The 18,523-nt window shown below is 44.2% G+C and overlaps 2 protein-coding genes across 7 annotated transcripts in view; one reads left to right on the forward strand and one right to left on the reverse strand.

Moving 5' to 3' along the window:
• Positions 1–3,616: 3,616 nt before the first annotated feature.
• Positions 3,617–7,740, forward strand: RPP38 (ribonuclease P/MRP subunit p38). 2 transcript variants are annotated; one of them, XM_035306847.3, is made up of 2 exons: positions 3,617–4,020; positions 6,798–7,740. In XM_035306847.3, the coding sequence occupies exon 2, from the start codon at positions 6,808–6,810 to the stop codon at positions 7,654–7,656; it is 849 nt and encodes a 282-aa protein (XP_035162738.3). In that variant the 5' UTR covers positions 3,617–4,020; positions 6,798–6,807; the 3' UTR covers positions 7,657–7,740. The 2 variants fall into 2 exon arrangements, with proteins under 2 accessions (XP_035162738.3, XP_002750106.4); XM_002750060.8 differs by having other exon boundaries at positions 3,617–3,987.
• A 3,488-nt stretch (positions 7,741–11,228) lies between these two features.
• NMT2 (N-myristoyltransferase 2) overlaps positions 11,229–18,523 on the reverse strand; it is a 63,114-nt gene continuing 55,819 nt past the window's right edge. For all 5 annotated transcript variants that reach the window (XM_035306844.3, XM_035306840.3, XM_078329519.1 and 2 more), the window contains 3 exons: positions 15,664–15,831; positions 12,559–12,696; positions 11,229–12,073 (listed from right to left, as the gene is read on the reverse strand). In XM_035306844.3, the coding sequence (XP_035162735.1) occupies positions 12,053–12,073; positions 12,559–12,696; positions 15,664–15,831 (327 nt within the window). In that variant the 3' untranslated portion in view covers positions 11,229–12,052. The remainder of the gene's footprint in view (positions 12,074–12,558; positions 12,697–15,663; positions 15,832–18,523) is intronic.

Raw genomic sequence — 18,523 nt, forward strand, 5'->3', positions numbered from 1 at the left:
GCCTGCTGAAGTTTAGAGTTTGTTGCTCCACAGTGACCCACCACGCATAACACCTGCCATCTGACCTTGGAGACTAGCAATGTTGTCCCGTGGCATTAGAACTGCAGGGAGCTGACATCATGTTGGTCTTGATTTTGGTGTTTTGTGAGGCCTGCGAGTTGCTTAACTGCTTGAAACTCCAGACGTTCACACTGTGTCTGTGGACACAGATACTGTTTGGAGTACTATACACTCCTGATTAGCAGAGCTTTCAACATTCATTTTATGGCTCATCATTAAAGTTTATTCTTAGTAACTGAATTAAAATAACCGATTGTTGTTTACATAACAACTATTGTTATATATGATCCCACAATCACACACACACACACACACACACAGCTAAGGTCAGAATACCATGAAGAGAAAGAAGAATCCGGTGGACAATTCCCTTACATTCTTCTATTGACAAATTTTCTTGTTGGAACCTTCGTTTATTTCATCAAAAGATTGTGGCTAATGATATAATGTATTAATCGGTCTTTTAATTATTTATTTACTTGTTTTGGAGACAGGGTCTCACTCTGTTGCCCAGGCTGGAGTGCAGTGGTATGGTCAAAGCTCACTGTAGCCTCCACCTTCTGCACTCAAGCAGTCCTTCTGCCTTCATCTCAGGAGTAGCTGGGACTACAGGTGCACCCACTACACCCAGTTTATTTTTTTGTATTTTTTGTAGAGACAGGGTTTCATCATGTTGCCTAGGCTGGTCTTGAACTCCTGAGCTCAAGCAATCCGCCTCAGTCTCCCAAAGTGCTGGCATTACAGGTGTGAGCCACCACAGCTGGCCATCACTCAGAATCTTAAATCATTGTCAAATAATGGAAAGTATACAAATCAAAAAGTAGTCCAATTCTAGAATTAATATAAAAGAACACTCTAATATTCAGAGAGCAAACATTTTACAGGTAAAACAACAGTTATTAAAAAGTAAAACTGGCTGGGTGTGGTGGTGCACATCTGTAATCCCAGCACTCTGGGAGGCCAAGGTGGAAGCACTGCTTGAGCCCAGGATTTGAGACCAGCCTGGGCAACATGGCAAGACCCAGTCTCACAAAACGTACAAAAATTAGCCAGGCATGGTGGCACGCTCCTGCAGTCCCAGCTACTCAGGAGGCTGAGGTGGGAGGATCACTCGAGCTTGGGAGGAGGTTGCAGTGAGCTGAGATGATACTACTGCATTTTAGCCTGGGCAAAAGAGCAAGACCCTGTTTCCAAAAATGAAAAAAAAGTAAAACTGATTCTTCAGTATAGGATATCAAATATGTAAAGTAATAACTTGAGAAACACAAAAAAGTGTTATGTGGAAAGAGAATCAGAAGATTTAATCTGTACTATTTTAAGGTAAAAGCATGCACACATGTGAAACAAAGTAGAAGGGCATGCTAAGGAAAAAAATGAGCATGGGCGGGGCGTTGTGGCTCATGCCTGGAATCCCAGCACTTTGGGAAGCCAAGCCTGGTGAACCACCTGAGGTCAGGCAGTCAAGACCAGCCTGACCAACATGGAGAAAACCTGTCTCTACTAAAAATACAAAACTAGCCGGGTGTGGTGGCGTGTGCCTGTAACCCCAGCTACTCTTGAGGCTGAGGCAGGAGAATCCCTTTAAGTCAGGAGGCAGAGGTTTCAGCGAGCCAAGATCGTGCCACTGCACTCCATCCCGGGCTACAAGAGTGAAACGCCACTTCAAAAAAAAGGTTGGGGCGTGATTGGGTCATGGGAGAAAGCTTTTTACTTTTTGGTTGTAATGTTTGCATGATATAAGAGGGAGAGAAATTACTTTCAAAATGTACTTGTTGATTTTAGCAAAATGTTTGTGGAAATTATACTGCTAGTTTTAAAATAAAACACAAGCACCAACATAATAGAGGTTATGTTTCATTTTTATTAACTTGGTTGAGTCTGAATTCACCATAGTTCAATTTATCAAGCACGTAACTATGTGCCCTGCACATAACAATCATCTTAGCACACAGGATCATCTCTTCTAATCCTCACAATAGATACTATTTTTATCACTTCATAGAGGTTAATAAAGTTGCCTAGGGTCATAAGCTCTTCAGTGATGAAGTTAGGATTTCAGCCCAGAGCCAAGTAATGTAACGGCTGATGGTTTCCAGAGAGAAAATGTAAGCCAAGATAGCTCAAACTATAAATCTGGAACCTGAGGGGGTCAGAAACGCATGGACGTTTCCTTCCCATTACTTTAGCATTTTAATTAGACGCGTGCGTGTCACTAATTGTCTTTGGAAATGCAAGCTGCTTGCAGTTCATAACAGCGAACTCACCCGATTCATTTTATGAAACAGAAGCCTATTCTTACAAACTCACTGTAATCTCTTTTCTTTCTAATTGTGACAAAAATCGCATTGCACTTTACCCTGTGTAGTGTAACCTCCAATGATCTTTGACCAAAAGTCATATCGTTTTATTTTGTTGTGTTTGCTTTATGGCCAGTTAGGTACTTCATAGGTATTTAAACATGAAATTTAAACAATTTAACATTGAAATCACAGAGGCCGGGCGTGGTGGCTCACGCCTGTAATCCCAGCATCTTGGGAGGCCGAGGCAGGTGGATCACGAGGTCAGGAGATCGAGACCATCCTGCCTAACACGGTGAAACCCCGTCTCTACTAAAAATACAAAAAATTAGCCGGGCGTGATGGCACGCACCACTAGTACCAGCTACTTGGGAGGCTGAAGCAAGAGAATCGCCTGAACTCGGGAGGCCGAGGTTGCAGTGAGCCGAGAACGCGCCAATGCACTCCTGCCTGGGCAAAAGAGCGAGACTCCGTCTCAAAAATAAATAAATAAAAATGGTATTCGGCCTCTTCATCACTTGTCCCGGACTTTGCAGCGACTCCGATGGTAACCTGAGTCTTCACTGGGTGGAGCAGTCACAGGGGACACTGGATAGGATATTCTGGGCAGCTGTTGCTGAATTCAAGGCAACTCTTACTGCTTTTCTCTTTTCAGGGCTCAAGAGTCCCTGCATTATTGCCTATAGGCTTGTGTTTTACCCAATACTCCTCCCTTTTATCTTGATTTTCATGGTGCTGGAGAGTCCGCAGGGATTCTATGGCGACGGGCTCACTGGGACAAGGGCTGGAGATGTGCGTCCTCAAGGCAAAGCAAATACGGAAAAGCGAACAGAGCTAGAGGGCTAAGACTCCAAGGCATTGAAAGGTAGAAACTGGGTTAGAAGACAGAGGGGAGCACAGACTGGCTCCAGAGAGCCAGTCCTTTGGGGCCTCTGAACAACTAGGCGGTCCAAAGCCTGAGCGTCTGGTTACCCGAGCAACCGCCTGGTGTCGTGATACCGACCTTGCGCCTGCGCACTGCCGCTGTAGGGGGCCAGTCCGGAGCTTCCACCCCGGGGCGTAAACTCGTGTCTAAAAGATGCGGCCTCAATATGTAGTTTCTGGGCCACGGGACGCTCTGAGCCGCTTTCCCCTCTCCAGAGTGAGCTAACGCAAGATAACGGGGCCACGCTCCGAGCAACTTCCGCCCCGCCCCACGCCACGCCGCGTCTGGAAGGCGTGGCCGAGAGGTGAGGTCTCCGCGCACGCGCGGAGCAGGCGCGTTTGGATCCGGGGCTGTCGCCTTCGGGTGACGGCGGAGTTTCCCTTTTGAATTCCAGGTAGCCACGCGGAGCGCACGCCGGGCATTAGGCCTGCCCCAGAAGGATCTGGCCCGGGACTCCGCGGATTCTGGAGGCCGAAGCCCACGCGCACGCAAGGCCTCCGCGGCTTCTGGGCCGCCCAGTCCCGGGACGGGAGCGCTCACTCAGAGCTTCCGCGCCTCTCCTCGGGTTCCTCTGCTGGATTGCAGCCCCGGCTGGGCACCAGGAGTACACAGCGAAAATCCCACGCCGATCCTTCTGTTCTCCACGGTCTCCAAGGAGACACGGACAACAGAACAGTTCCGTGTGCTAAATAGTACAGCACTAAGGTACTCGATCCAGGGGCGGCGTGCAGTGGGGAGGTGAGCTTTGGGTCGGCCGTTGCCCCTCGGCTATGGCGGGATCCAGAAACCGGGAGTCACCCCGATACTTTCAGCTTTACTCCCAGCTGGTCACTACTGCTTCGGGAGATTCTACCTCCTTTTCCGACTAACATGTACTTCTCTGCAGCCCTCTCTGCGGCGCCTCTAGAGCAGGCTACCGCCATTTCTAACCTGGACAACTCCAGGAGCGTCTGTGTTGCTCAAGGACCCTTCCCTTGCCCAGATCCACAAAGATCTATAACGATCTTTCTAATCATGACGCCTCTGTTTTAGACGTTAAAGTCGCTTCCCACTGGAAGGTTTGCAGGTCTCCACTGTCTGGTTCTTACCCACCTTTCCTAGTTTCTCACCGTTGACTCTAGCATCTCTGACCCAGCCACATTAACTTACTTGAACTTTTTTTTTTTTTTTTTGAGACATAGCAGTCGCCCATCTGGAGTGTAGTGGCGCTATCCCGCCTCGCTGCAACCTCCGCCTCCCAGGTTCAAGTGATTCTCCTGCCTAAGCCTCCAGAATAGCTGGGATTACAGGCGCCTCACCACACCAAGCTAATTTTTTGTATTTTTAGTAGAGACAGTGTTTCACCATGTTGGCCACATGTTGGGGAATTGTATAGGAATGCTGCAAGAAGCAAATAATCCATAGAGAGAGTGCTTTATACAGTGATAAACTGCACAGAAGCACTTGGCTTCAGCATCAGCCACCAGCCTAGTAAGTGGAAATATAAATGGAAAGGCATAACTTACTGTAGTTTTGCCAGGTGGGGTCCCTGTGGTTCTAGCTGAGCCCCAGGAAGGAGGGAAAGAAAACTGAGGGCAGAGAAAGTTGTAGTTGCCCCCGGGAGATAAACAGGATTATGTCTTCTGGACCAGTAGTTTATAACATTTTCCCATTAAGCATCCCTATTCTCATTTTTCCTCAGTGGATTAATATTTTAAAATTTCATTGCATTTCCCTAGTCTTCATGAAAATACCAGCCAGAGAAGTTAGCTCGGGGGCTCCGATAAGGAGGCATAGCAGGGCACAGTGGCTCACACCTGTAATCCCAGCACATTGGGAGGCTGAGGTGCGTGGATCGCCTGAGATCAGTAGTTCGAGACCAGCCTGGCCAACATGGTGAAACCCTGTCTGTACTAAAAATACAAAAATTAGCCAGGCCTGGTGGCAGGCTTCTGTAATCACAGCTACTGGGGAGGCTAAGGTAAGAGAGTTGCTTGAAATTGGGAGGCAGAAGTTGCAGTGAACTGAGATCATGTCATTACACTCTAGCCTGGGCAACAAGAGGGAAACTCTATCTCAAAAACGAAACAAAAAAAAGGGAGAATGTATGCCTGCATATGTATCAAATGCTACAGGAAGGATATTCAAGAAATGTAGGGCTCTTGGTGGGGGGAGACTTAGAAAAGTGGACATGACAGTATTATTTGAAGTTTTCATCATGAGATGACTGTTCCAGATCTGTAAAATATCACCCCCCCAGACTCCTTGCAGATTGTAAGCTCTCTACAGGTGGATGGTGGGGCTTGTTTACTGTGAGTCCCAGGACCTAGAACACCACTTGCACACTGGAAATGCTCAGATAATTTTTTTTTTTTAAGACAGAGTGATGAATTACTGGGCTGGAGTGGGGTGGCATGATCACACTCACTGCAGCCTTGACCTCCTGGGCTCAAGTGATCCTCCCACCTCAGCCTCCCAAGTAGCTGGGACTGCAGATATGCCCCCACTTAGATAATTTATATATTTTTTTGCAGAGGGTTTCTCCATGTTGCCCAGGGTGGTCTCGAACTCCTGGGCTCAACTCATCTGCTCACCACAGCCTCTCAAAATGCTGGGACTGAAGGCATGAGCTGGCCTAGAATATTTGTTGAATGAATGAATGGAAGCCCACCTAGACAACAATTTGGAAAACAGTAACAAGTTATAAGATTAATACCATACAGTCACTAAAGGGTTAATTATGAACAAGTAGAAACAGAATATTTTAAATAAATGAATAGACAGAATTGCCCTATGAGTGTAATAATAAAGCATTCACATATTGCTTGTACAAGAATAAAGACAAGTCATTTGAAAAAAATATGGGGAAATTAAACAGTGGCCATCCATAGTACTGAATTTTCTTTTTAAGATGGGGTTTCATCATGTTGGTCAGGCTGAACTTGAACTCCTGCCCTTGTGATCCAACTGCCTTGGCCTCCCAAGTACTGGGATTACAGGCGTGAGCCACTGTGCCCAGCTAGTCTTGAGTCTTCTAAAAGGCCACGGTAAAACATTCAAAATGGGGTAAGAAAAGTGGGGAAAAATAAAATTACTTAATCTTTAAGAAGAGGGTAAGTGTATACTCACCTGATTGGACTTACATAATCAGGCTTGCTCTAGTTTATGCAGAGTCAGAGGACAGCTGGGTGCGGTGGCTCATGCCTATTATCCCAGCACTTAGGGAGGCCAAGGCAGGTGGATCACCTGAGGTCAGGAGTTTGAGACCATCCTGGCCAACATGGTGAAACCCCATCTCAACTAAAAAAAAGTACAAAAATTAGCTGGGCATGGTGGCAGGCACCTGTATTCTAGCTACTCAAGAGGCTGAGGCAGGAGAATCACTTGAACCCAGGAGGTTTAGGTTGCAGTGAGCCGAGATTGTGCCATTGCATTCTAGCCCGGGTAACGAGCGAAATTCTGTCTCAGAGTACAACGAAAATATTCTTAAGTGTAGTTAAGATGAATTTTTCTGTTGTCATTTTGTTTCTTGGGAGGATTTTCCAAATGGCTGCAGCTCCTCAGGTACCGGCGCGGGGATCTGTGCGTAAGACGAGACCTTTGGTTGTGAAGACGTCCTTGAACAACCCCTACACTGTCTACTGGAGCGCTCTGGAGAGCGAGGATATGCACTTCATCCTGCAGACGCTGGAGGACAGGTTTAAAGCTATTGGACTTCAGAAGATTGAAGACAGGAGGAAAAAGAACAAAACACCTTTTCCAAAAAAAGAAAGCAGAGAGAAGTGCAGCCTCGCCGTTGACAGCGAGGATCTGAAGGAGAAGAAAGCAGATGCTGAGCAGCAGGTGTCAGGGTGGACGCCCGCGCACGTCAGGAAGCAGCTTGCCATTGGCGTTAACGAAGTTACCAGAGCCCTGGAAAGAAGTGAGCTGCTGTTAGTTCTGGTGTGTAAATCTGTCAAGCCTGCCATTATCACCTCACACTTGATTCAGTTAAGCCTCAGCAGAACTGTCCCTGCCTGCCAGGTCCCCCGGCTCAGCGAGAGAATCGCCCCTGTCATAGGCTTAAAATGTGTTCTAGCCTTGGGGTTCAAAAAGAACCCCAGCGACTTTGTGGACGAAGTAAGAGCCATCATCCCCAGAGTACCCAGTCTAAGTGTACCATGGCTTCAAGACAGAACTAAAGATGCTGGGGAAGATTTGCAGACTGAACCTGTGGAAATTCAAGACAGAGAGCTTTTGGACACTGCATTTGAAGATCTGTCAAAACCTAAGAGAAAGCTTGCTGAAGGTCGGCAGGCTTCTGTAACATTACAACCCCTTAAAATAAAGAAACTGATTCCAAACCCTAATAAGATAAGGAAACCACCCAAAAGTAAAAAAGCTACTTCAAAATAATCTTGCATAAACTTGTCATGTCATAGTTTGTAAAAGGACACCTATGAAGAAGCCTTGAAATGAATAAAATGAGTATATTTACATATATTCCTAAGGTCCTGTTTGGTAATATTCAAATGTGTAAGAATATTCAAATGTGTAACTATGGCACAGATATGCTGAAGACTGAAAACACTATTAAGTGTAGAGAATATTCAAAAATAGGAATATCCAAACAGAAATTTATTGAAACTAGTGCCCGTGCGTGTATAAACTGCCTTTTTCAAAGGCTGGTAGAGTGCTTGTGAGCAAGAATATCTGTGCCCTACAACACTTAGCATTTTCCTATCAAACCTGGAAAATGAGGCTGGGCGCGGTGGCTCAAGCCTGTAATCCCAGCACTTTGGGAGGCTGAGGTGGGTGGATCACGAGGTCCAGAGATCGAGACCATCCTGGTCAACATGGTGAAACCCCGTATCTGCTAGAAATACGAAAAATTAGCTGGGCATGGTAGCGCATGCCTGTAATCCCAGCTACTCAGGAGGCTGAGGCGGGAGAATTGCCTGAACCCAGGAGGCAGAGGTTGCGGTGAGCCAAGATCGCGCCATTGCACTCCAGCCTGGATAACAAGAGCGAAACTCCGTCTCAAAAACAAAAAAAACCTGGTAAAAGTGCCATAGTAAATGTTCTAATCAGTCAGGCAGATAGAACTGGATTGGGGAAGCATTATCACTTTTAAAGCAAAGATCCCAAATGCCAAGCAATCCCATCTTCAGAAGCAATATGTCATTTTTTACTTCATGTCAGCTTGACTTTTAGGTAGGAATAGACATGGGCTTGGGAGAAAGTCTTAATATTTAGAAGAAAAGGCTGGGTGCAGTGGCTCACACCTGTAATCCCAGCACTTTGGGAGCCCAAGGTGGGAGAATCACCTGAGGTTGTGAGAGACCAGACTGACGAACCCCATCTCTACTAACAATAAAAAATTACCTGGGCGTGGTAGTGCGCGCCTGTGATCCCAGCTACTGGAGAGGCTGAGGCAGGAGAATTGGTTGAACCCAGGAGGCAGAGGTTGCGGTGAGCTGAGATCTCACCATTGCACTCCAGCCTGGGCAACAAGAGCAAAACTCAAAAAAATAGAAAAAAAATATTAAAAACATAGAAGAAGCCAGATAAGGTATTTTGACTGGGTACAGTTCACCTCCATTACATGATTCACTTACCTCCTTGGAAATCTAACATGTATAAAGGTATTATGGTAATCGGATGAAATGTGACCAAAAGATTAAAAACACTCAGGAGCTTGGGTTCTCAGAGGCGGGTCTGTGGCAAGTGTCCTTTAGGTTAGGAAATAGAGCATAACCAGTGCTCTCTGTTGAGTGCCTGCTGTTTACAGTGTGTTTGGAAAACTTAGTTTCTGTCATTTAGAAGGAATGTGTTACTAAAGATTTTTCCCGCTGAAAGAAAGTCTGGCTGACTCATGGATTATACCACTTCTTCATTTAAATTTTACTTAGTGCCATCTTGGTCAAAAGGGGAAAAAAAAAAGGATACCTTATTGAATAGAACATTTTCATTACAAAGTACAATGCAATGAAGTTTTTTAATCTTCAAGACACTATATATTGCATTTAAATTTTGTTTTAATAGCTACTTCGTAAGCAAGCAGTTTAATTCTCTAAAACGTTAATTAGTAATCTGCTTCAATTATAGTGGCAATTGTAGTTATTACTCTATTTAAAAGTGATTTATAATTTGACAAGTTATGTAAATGTCTCTTAAAAGGAACAGTGTAACTATCACCATGAGGTAAGCTCATGACAAAATTTCCAATTGGCAATTCTGCAATTATTTTAGAGATGGTGTCTCACTCTGTTGCCCAGGCTGGAGTGCTGTGGTGAGATCCCGATTCACTGCAACCTCCACCTTCTGAGTTCAAGCGATTCTCCTGCCTCAGCCTCCCAAGTAGCTGGGATTACAGGCCTGTGCTACCACCTTCAGCTACTTTTTGTATTTTTAGTAGAGATGGGGCTTCACCATGTTGGCCAGGCTGGTCTCAATCTCCTGACCTCAAGTGATCTGTTCCCCTTGTCCTTCGAAATTGCAAGGATTACAGACTTGAGCCACTGTGCCCGGCGATTCTGCAATTATTTGAAAGCCTACTTTGCATAAGACTTTGAGCCATGAAAATGAGTGGAACATAAATTCCTAAACCAGAGCCTTGACTCCAGGTTAAGTCAAAATCTCCTTAACTTAATGCTGGTGTCTCAAAGCACGTTCCAGTGAACTAGAACTGTTTTGTTTCTTCAAGCCTTTTTCTTGTTAGGAAATAATGCTAATGTAATTAGGGTGGAACCATCTGAAATGCCAATTCTTTCATTAATGAGTCTCCAAGAAAGGTCCTGATTATGCACTACTGTGGGGCCCACATCGCCCTCTGGTGGTAGTCTCAGGGATGCCACAGCTGTGGGTTGGTATTTAAAATAACGGCAAGCTAAAGGAGACTTCAACTCCTTTGTAGAGACCAGGGTCAACACACTTTCTGCAAAAGCCCCGAGAGTAAATATCTTAGGCCTTGCAGGCCACACAATCGGTCACAACCACTCAACTCAGCTTTGCAGTGTGAGGCAGCCACAGGCAACATGTAAATGAAAGTGTGGCTGTGGCCAGGCACGGTGGCTCACATCTGTAATCCCAGTACTTTGGGAGGCCAAGGCAGTAGGATTACTTGAGGCCAGGAGTTAAAGACCAGCCCGGGCAACATAGCAAGACCTTGTCTCTATAAAAAATGAAAAAATCAGCTAGGTGTGGTACCATGCATCTGTAGTCCCATCTACTCAGGAGGCTGAGGCAGGAGGATCATTTTAACCCAGGAGGTGGGGCTACAGTGAGCTATGACTGTGCCACTGTACTCTAGCCTGGGCAACAGAGCAAAATCCTGTCTTAAAAAAAAGTATGGTCATGTTCCCATAAAACCTTATTGAGGGACACTGGAATTTGAATTTTGTATTATTTGCATATGTCATTAAATGATGTCATTTTTTGGCTTTTTTTCCCTCAGCTATTAAAAAAAAAAACCCATTCTTAGCCTATAGGCTGTACAAAAACAAGCCATGGGCTGGACTGAGCCCACAGGCCATAGTTTGGTGGCCCCTTCCTGGTATAAGGTATGATTGGTTTCACTGGACTCATAACTTGGAGGAAATCCCATCCTGTTGTGTCTAAAACAATTAACTTTTTCTGCACGGAACATCCTAGGTGCTGGTACCAAGGCAGGAAAAAGCATCTACTCCGTGGTATCTGAGTCGAGGCCCGGCTATGTGGCTTTGGTTGGCATCTTATTCCCCTTGGAATACTGGCAATATAAACACACATCTGTACACCATGACAGTTTGTTTTTCAAACTCTAGATAAAAACACGATAACAAAATTATGAACACTTATTTACAAATAAGACATTTTCCATGAGCGTGACTCATGACAGCTTTCATGAGAAAGTCAGCGTAGAGGACTATGTGCAATCTTGTACAAGTAATAAAAACATTCAAACAGCCCATGTCCTGATAGCACAAATAAGTTCCACCAGGCATCTCTTTTGACTTTACACCTTTTATTTCCTTTTCCTCATATATCCTTGACGTTGCAGAGAAGAAACTGATCTTTGCAGAAGAGCAGACAAGTCTCATTAATCGCGGGCACAGGCTCTTTCGGAGAGCATACTTAGTGAGCGCTTGCACAAAACTTTGCTCTTGAAGCAATCCACTGACCTGGTGAAGATGAACGTCCAAACCTGTGTGTTTATTGATCTGGCAACTTCACTCATGGAGAGATACATGTGCTGGTTGGTCACCAGGATATTTTAATATTGCTCCACACCTAAATATCCACTACTTGTCACTGACCTATGGAAGTGTTGATTCCATGAATGTTCTCAGTGAAACCATGTAAGGTAGTACCAGTAAAAAAATTTCCAGATGGATCTTTTGTTCTGTTACATGGACAAATATACCATCACTTAAGAAACAGAAATGCAGCAGTTTGTCTCCAAACAATAGCAAAGATTTTCTTAACATGATTCTGTAACTTCTGTTTAGTTCATAGAAAAACAGTCCCTTTTCTAAGAATGGAAAATACCTCTCTTCAAGAGACAGCCAGAAGTTTGAAGGTGACAAGAATGTGCTCTTTGTAGCCTTCATCCCTCCCACAAATGGGTCAAGAGTGAAAAAAGGATGAAGTTTCACGTTCTAGCTAGAAGTGTGTACAAATGTCACATGTGGACATTCGTCCTCTTTTCTGATTATCGACTACTTCAATTTCACTTAAGTTGTGCTTTTATTCTTCTTTGGAATGGCAGTTCCAGGCATCATTAAATATTAACAAATGATGATATCAGAGTTCTAGAAATAAAAATACCCATCTATTGTAGTACTAGTCCAACCTGAAGAGAGGGAAGAAATGGAATAGTAAGAAAAATTAGATTGCAACGTAGTATGATAGATATGTCTTTCTAAAAGCTGTCTTAAGGCTGGAAATGGTGGCTCATGCCTGTAATCCCAGTACTGTGGGAGGCCAAGGTGGGTGGATCATCTGAGGTCAGGAGTTTGAGACCAGCCTGGTCAACATGGTCAAACCCCATCTCTACTAAAAATAAAAAATAAAAAAATTAACCAGGCATGGTGGCAGGTGCTGGCAATCTAAGCGACTCAAGAGGCTGAGGCAGAAGACTCACTTAAACCTGGGACGTGGAGGTTGCAGTGAGCCAAGATCACGCCACTGCACTCCAGCCTGCATGGCAGAGCGAGACTCCATCTCAAAATAAATAAATAAAATAAAATAAAAGCTATCTTAAGCCTAAGTGAAGCAAGTATGAAATTGGGTAGATACATTTGTTGAGTTTACCAGGGCTATATCCACTTCACTTACCTTTTCAGAATCTGTACCCGGACACCTCCAGTTGTACAGGTAATACTGCAAATTGCCATCTCCTATACCAAACTTGAGTTTTTCCAAGAATGTCTTATTTTCCATCAAATCCAATGCATTGAATACATCAAATCCTTTCTGCCAATGTAAAAAGGATTTACCATTTAAAACAAAAAACTAGAGTGTTTTCTATATTACATATCTCAGTGTAACAATTCTACTAATAGCTCGAATATGCATTTATAATAGAATTTAATGTCTGTGAAGTAGAGCACAGATCAAGAATTCGGGGCCGGGTGCTATGGCTCATGCCTGGAATCCCAGAACTTTGGGAGGCCGAGGTGGGTGGATCACTTGAGGTTAGGAGTTCAAGACCAGCCTGGCCAACATGGCAAAACCCCATCACTACTAAAAATACAAAAATTAGCTGGGTGTGGTGGCACATGCCTGTAGTCCCAAATACTTAGGAGGCTGAGGCAGGAGAATTGCTTGAACCTGGGAGGTGGAATTGTAGCGAGCCGAGATGGCACCACTGCATTCCAGCCTGGGAGACAGAGCAAGACTGTCTTTTTTTTTTTTTTTTGAGACAGAGTCTTCCTCTGTCACCAGGCTGGAGTGCCGAGGAGCGACCTCGGATCACTGCACCCTCCACCTCCTGGGTACAAGTGATCCTCTTACCTGAGCCTCCCAAGTAGCAGGGACTACAGGCATGTGCCACCGTGCCCAGCTAATTTTTGTATTTTTAGAAAAGATGGGATTTCATCATGTTGGCCAGGATGGTCTCGATCTCCTGTCCTCATGTCTGCCCGACTCGGCCTCCTAAAGTGCTGGGATTACAGGCATGAGTCACCGTGCCTGACCCAGACTCTGTCTTAAAAAAAAGAAAGAAAGAAACAATTCAGTTTAAAATTGTCTTATGAAGCTGGCAGTGTTGCTGGATGTGGGGGCTCATGCCTGTCATCCCAGCACTTTGGAAGGACACGGTGGGAGGACCATTAGAGCCCAGGAATTTGAGACCAGCCTGGGCATAGGCTGTAGGTGTAGGTGTAGTTATAGGACACTGTCTCTACAAAAATAAAAAGATTGGCTGGGCATGATGGTGTACACCTGTGGGCCCAGTTATGCAGGAGGCTGGGGCAGGATTATGTAAGCCCAGGAGGTGGAGGCTGCAGTGAGCTGTGACTGTGCTAGTGCACTTAAGCCTGAGCGACAGAGTGACAGCCTGTATCAAAAAACAAACAAAAAACTCGTAGTGAATCCGATGAAGTCAGCGAGATTAACTCAGAAGTGCTGAATCTGAAAAATTAAAAATGTAGTATGACAGCTGCCACTGGCATAAAAGTACTACTTATTAAGATTTCAGAAATTATTTTGTTCCTGTTTTATTTATTTTTAATTTTTTTTTTTTTTTTTTGACATGGACTGTCACTCTGTCACCCAGGCTGGAGTGCAGTGGCATGATCTCAGCTCACTGCAACCTCTACCTCCCGTGTTCAAGTGATTCTCCTGCCTTAGCCTTCCTAGTAGCTGGGATTACAGGTGTGCGCCACCACGACCAGCTAATTTTTTTTTGTCTTTTTAATAAAGACAGGGTTTCACCATGTTGGCCAGGCTGGTCTCCAACTCCTGACCTCAAGTGATCCACCCGCCTTGGCCTTCCAAAGTGCTGGGGTTACAGGCATGAGCCACTGCGCCCAGCCTTGTTCCTGTTTTAGAAGGGAACAGTTGTCAAGATGGTTTCATCTCCAGGATTGTTAATTGTCAGTCTTTCAAGTCCTAGCTTGGCTGAAGCTATTGCCCAGGATGGAAGTGGTAAAGACTTGTGATACTATGTTTGTCTTGGGCTGATAATGGGAAATACATTTAAGGAAAATTTTAATGGTAAAAAATTAAATTGCTTTAAAATGTCAGACAATAATGGTATTCAAAATGGGATATAGAAGAAGCACTTTTATTTCTCAGGGTTTTTACCTTAAATAACTCATTACTGGTCATATTTGGGAAGTATTGAAAACAAGCAGACAATCTGAGGATAATTTGACTTGGGGATCCAAAGGCACAGGTAAGAGATTTTTATTTTAATTAATTAATTAATTGGAGACAGGGTCTCACTCTGTTGCCCAGGCTGGAGTGCAATGGTGCGATCTCAGCTCACTGCAGCCTCCAACTCCCAGGTTCAAGTGATTCTACTGCCTCAGCCTCCCCAGTAGCTAGGATGACAGGTACATGCTATCACACCTAGTTTTGGTAGAGATGGGGGGTGGGAGTGGGTGAGCAGTGTTCCACCATGTAGCCTGGCTACAATTAAATTTTGAATTTAATTCCTTTAGTTTTAAATTCCTTTAATTTTAAAATTCAGAGACCAAATTTTATTTGATTGAATAAAAAATTGCTGCTAGTTATTCACTCCACAAAAATATTTACTCATGTATTAATATTTTCCTTATATTATGGAAGCACACCTTTTTTTATATTCATTATATTACTTCCCAATATTATGGGCTTTATATAAATATATATGTGTGTGTGTGTGTGTGTGTATATATATATATATATTCTTTTCTGACACAGTCTCTGTTGTCCAGGCTGGAGTGCAGTGGCGCATTCTTGTCTGACTGCAACCTCCACCTCCTGGGTTCAAGCAGTTCTCCTGCCTCAGCCTCCTGAGTAGCTGGGATTGCCACACACCACCAAGCCTGGCTAATTTTTGAATTTTTAGTAGAGACAAGGTTCCACCATGTTGGCCAGGCTGGTCTCAAACTCCTGACCTCAGGTGATCCACCCATCTCGGCCTCCCAAAGTGCTGGGATTAAAGGCATGAGTCACCATGCCCAGCCTTATATATTCTTCTATTACATAAGAGGTAAACATTTCTAATTTGTACATTTTGTCTTTTCTGTTAAACTGCAATAGAATGGATGATGAAAACAGCCACTAACGTTTGAAACTCTTATCAAAATTCTTCCTTTGACCGATGATGAATAGGTTTTTAAAAATCTCGCACACATTCCACCGGTGTGGAAGAGAACCCAGTCAGATGTCTTCTGTATTTTGGCATATACATTTGGAGAACCAACCCGCATGAACAGGAAGGAGTCGGCTTACCGATTTAGCCAGGATAAGCGCATCACTCATGAGGTCCAGCAGGGGTGTCTCTGTGTGGATGTTGTAGAATGAGTAGGCGGCCTTGAGGCTCTTGTGAGCAGGGTGATGCATGACCGTCGAGGGGAGCGTGTAGAAGCTCAGGAAGTCAGTCAGTTTACCACTGGGGCTCTAGAAGCAAAGGTGTTGTCAGGCAGAGATCTCCTTGAACCAAGCACATTTCCGCTAACTCTGATCTCTCCCTTGCCCCATAACCTTCTCTTAGAACGCAAAGCAACAAGTCATCCTTCTTTCTCGGCAGTCCAATTTGGGGACCCTTATATTGTGCTGGGTAGAGGCCTAGAACAGCCTGGAGTTGGAACAACAGCCTAAGTGCCTGTTGGTGATTCGCACAAAGTTCTCAGGAAACAGAACATCCTACAAGGAAAGCTTCCCTCAGGCTGACCCATGAGTCAATTCTCTAGACTCAGGGAACAGTGATAAAAGCAGATTCACTGTTTTTGTAGAAATAAGAGCTTTAAGGATTAGACGGCTGCCTTCTCCAACTAAAAGATACTGTGTACTATCTCACACTTTCTTAGCACATGGCGAGAATTCTATCAGGCTTAAGTGAGGCTAGGTGGAGTCTGGTAGCTATTTGGAAGCCTGTGAAAGGTCCTAATACTGCATCAAAATATAATGTGAATAACTGGAGAATTTTGCAGCAATTGGTCCAGGCACGGTGGCTCACGCCTATAATTCCAGCACTTTGGGAGGCCAAGAAGGGCAGATCACGAGGTCAGCAGATCGAGACCATTCTGGCTAAGATGGTCAAATCCCGTCTCTACTAAAAATACAAAAAATTAGCCAGGCGTGGTGGTGAGCGCCTATAATCCCAGCTACTCAGGAGGCTGAGGCAGGAGAATTGCTTGAATCCAAGAGGAAGGGGTTGTGGTGGGCTAAGGTAGCTGCACTGCACTCCAGCCTGGGTGACAAAGGGAGACTCCATCTCAAAAAAAAAAAAAAAAAAGAATTTTGCAGCTATCAAAAATAAGGGATGTGATAGCATTCATTTCATCATCACTGGCAAACCTTCCAATGCAAGAAATTAGCCAGAATTGTTCAGGTTGATGCACTTGGCTGTGGTGGCCTTGCTGACTTTTAGAATACAATGTGTTTGAATCGCACAGCTGAGGAGGCTGGACCACACACGTGCCATTGCTAGTATTTCTTTCAGCAGAAAAGGAAATTCCAGAAGGATGTATGGTCTGGTTTTCAAATGCTTCTGAGTCATCAGACCTTTCATTAGCCAGCAAAAACTTAAAGGGATTAATCTACAGAGATTCCCTATTGCTCTGTATTAGCAGCTCAATATTGGAGATGAATTCAACCTTCAGTGTTAATAAGGATTTTAGATTCTTCTAAGAATTTCTCACATCCATCTCATACACCGAGTTACTACAGGCACCTGCAGAACCTGATTAGCTTCCCCACCCCTTTTTCATCCTCTGCTTTCAGAAAACTACTCCTTCACATTCATATCGCTGGTAAAATTACTCTTTCCTCCTTTGCTGTTAAAATGGTCTGAGAATTACCAACTGCTGGGGAAGAGTGGGACAGTCTTCCCATTGTCCCTCAAACCCCATCAACTGTAAAGACTGATTTAAAAAAACACACTCACAAAAAACCCCAACATGGCACCATGTCTAGGTGGCTTGTAGGTAACTTCTAACAACTTTCAAGAAACAAGTAATCCTTATATTACATACATTGTTCTAGAGAAAAGAGAGGACAAGCTCTTTAACTCATTCTAACTTTGGTATCAAAATAGGACAAGGACAGGGTAAGAAGGGGAAATTAATGGCCAACCTCAGTTGTGAGTATAGAGGAAGATTCTCGATAAAATATTAGCAAACTAGTGCTGGGTGTGGTACCTCAGCATGTAATCCCAGCACTTTGGGAGGCCAAGGAGGGTGAATTTTCTGAGCTCAGAAGTTCAAGACCAACCTGGCCAACATGGTGAAACCCCGTCTCGACTAAAATACAAAAAATTATCAGGGCGTGGTGGTATGTGCCTGTAGTTCCAGCTACTTGGGAGGCTGAGGCACAAGAATTGCTTGAACCTAAGAGGCGGAGGTTGCAGTGAGCCGAGATCACGTCACTGCACTCCAGCCTAGGCAACAGAGCAAGACTCTGTCTCCAAAAAACATTTTAAAAAATTAGCAAACTAAATCTAAAAACGGAGGCAGTCTCACACAAATGGAAACCAAAAGAATGTATCACTAGCAGACATACCCTTGAGACTGGCGAAAGGAATTTCTTCAAATAGGAAGGAAATAATAAAAGAAGGAATCTTGAAGCATTAGGAAGGAAGGAAGAATAACAGAGCAGAAATCTCAGTTACATATAGTAAATTATGCTTATCCTCAAGCATCATTATAAATCAGTGTTACAAATCATACTCGATGATTAAAACAAAAATCATAATACTATCTGATATTTAAGACAACATTTGAAAGCGGAAAAGGTAAAGTGACCTAAATAAAAGTAAGGTGACTCAAAGTAATAAATGTTGTTACCAACAGACTATGGTAAGTCACACATATATATTGTAACACTCACATCGACCATCGTGAAGACTATACAAATACACTGAAACGCACTATAATAAAAACAGAATCCTAAAGTACATTCAAATAACCCACCGCAAGGCTAGAACAAAGAAACAGAGGCTGGGTGCGGTGGCTCACGCCTGTAATCCCAGCCCTTTGGGAGGCCGAGGCAGGTGGATCACGAGGTCAAGAGATTGAGACCATCCTGGCCAACATGGTGAAACTCCATCTCTACTAAAAATACAAAACTTAGCCAGGCATGGTGGTGGATG

The sequence above is a fragment of the Callithrix jacchus genome, chromosome 7 (assembly GCF_049354715.1).
Source record: "Callithrix jacchus isolate 240 chromosome 7, calJac240_pri, whole genome shotgun sequence".
NCBI lineage: Eukaryota > Metazoa > Chordata > Mammalia > Primates > Cebidae > Callithrix > Callithrix jacchus.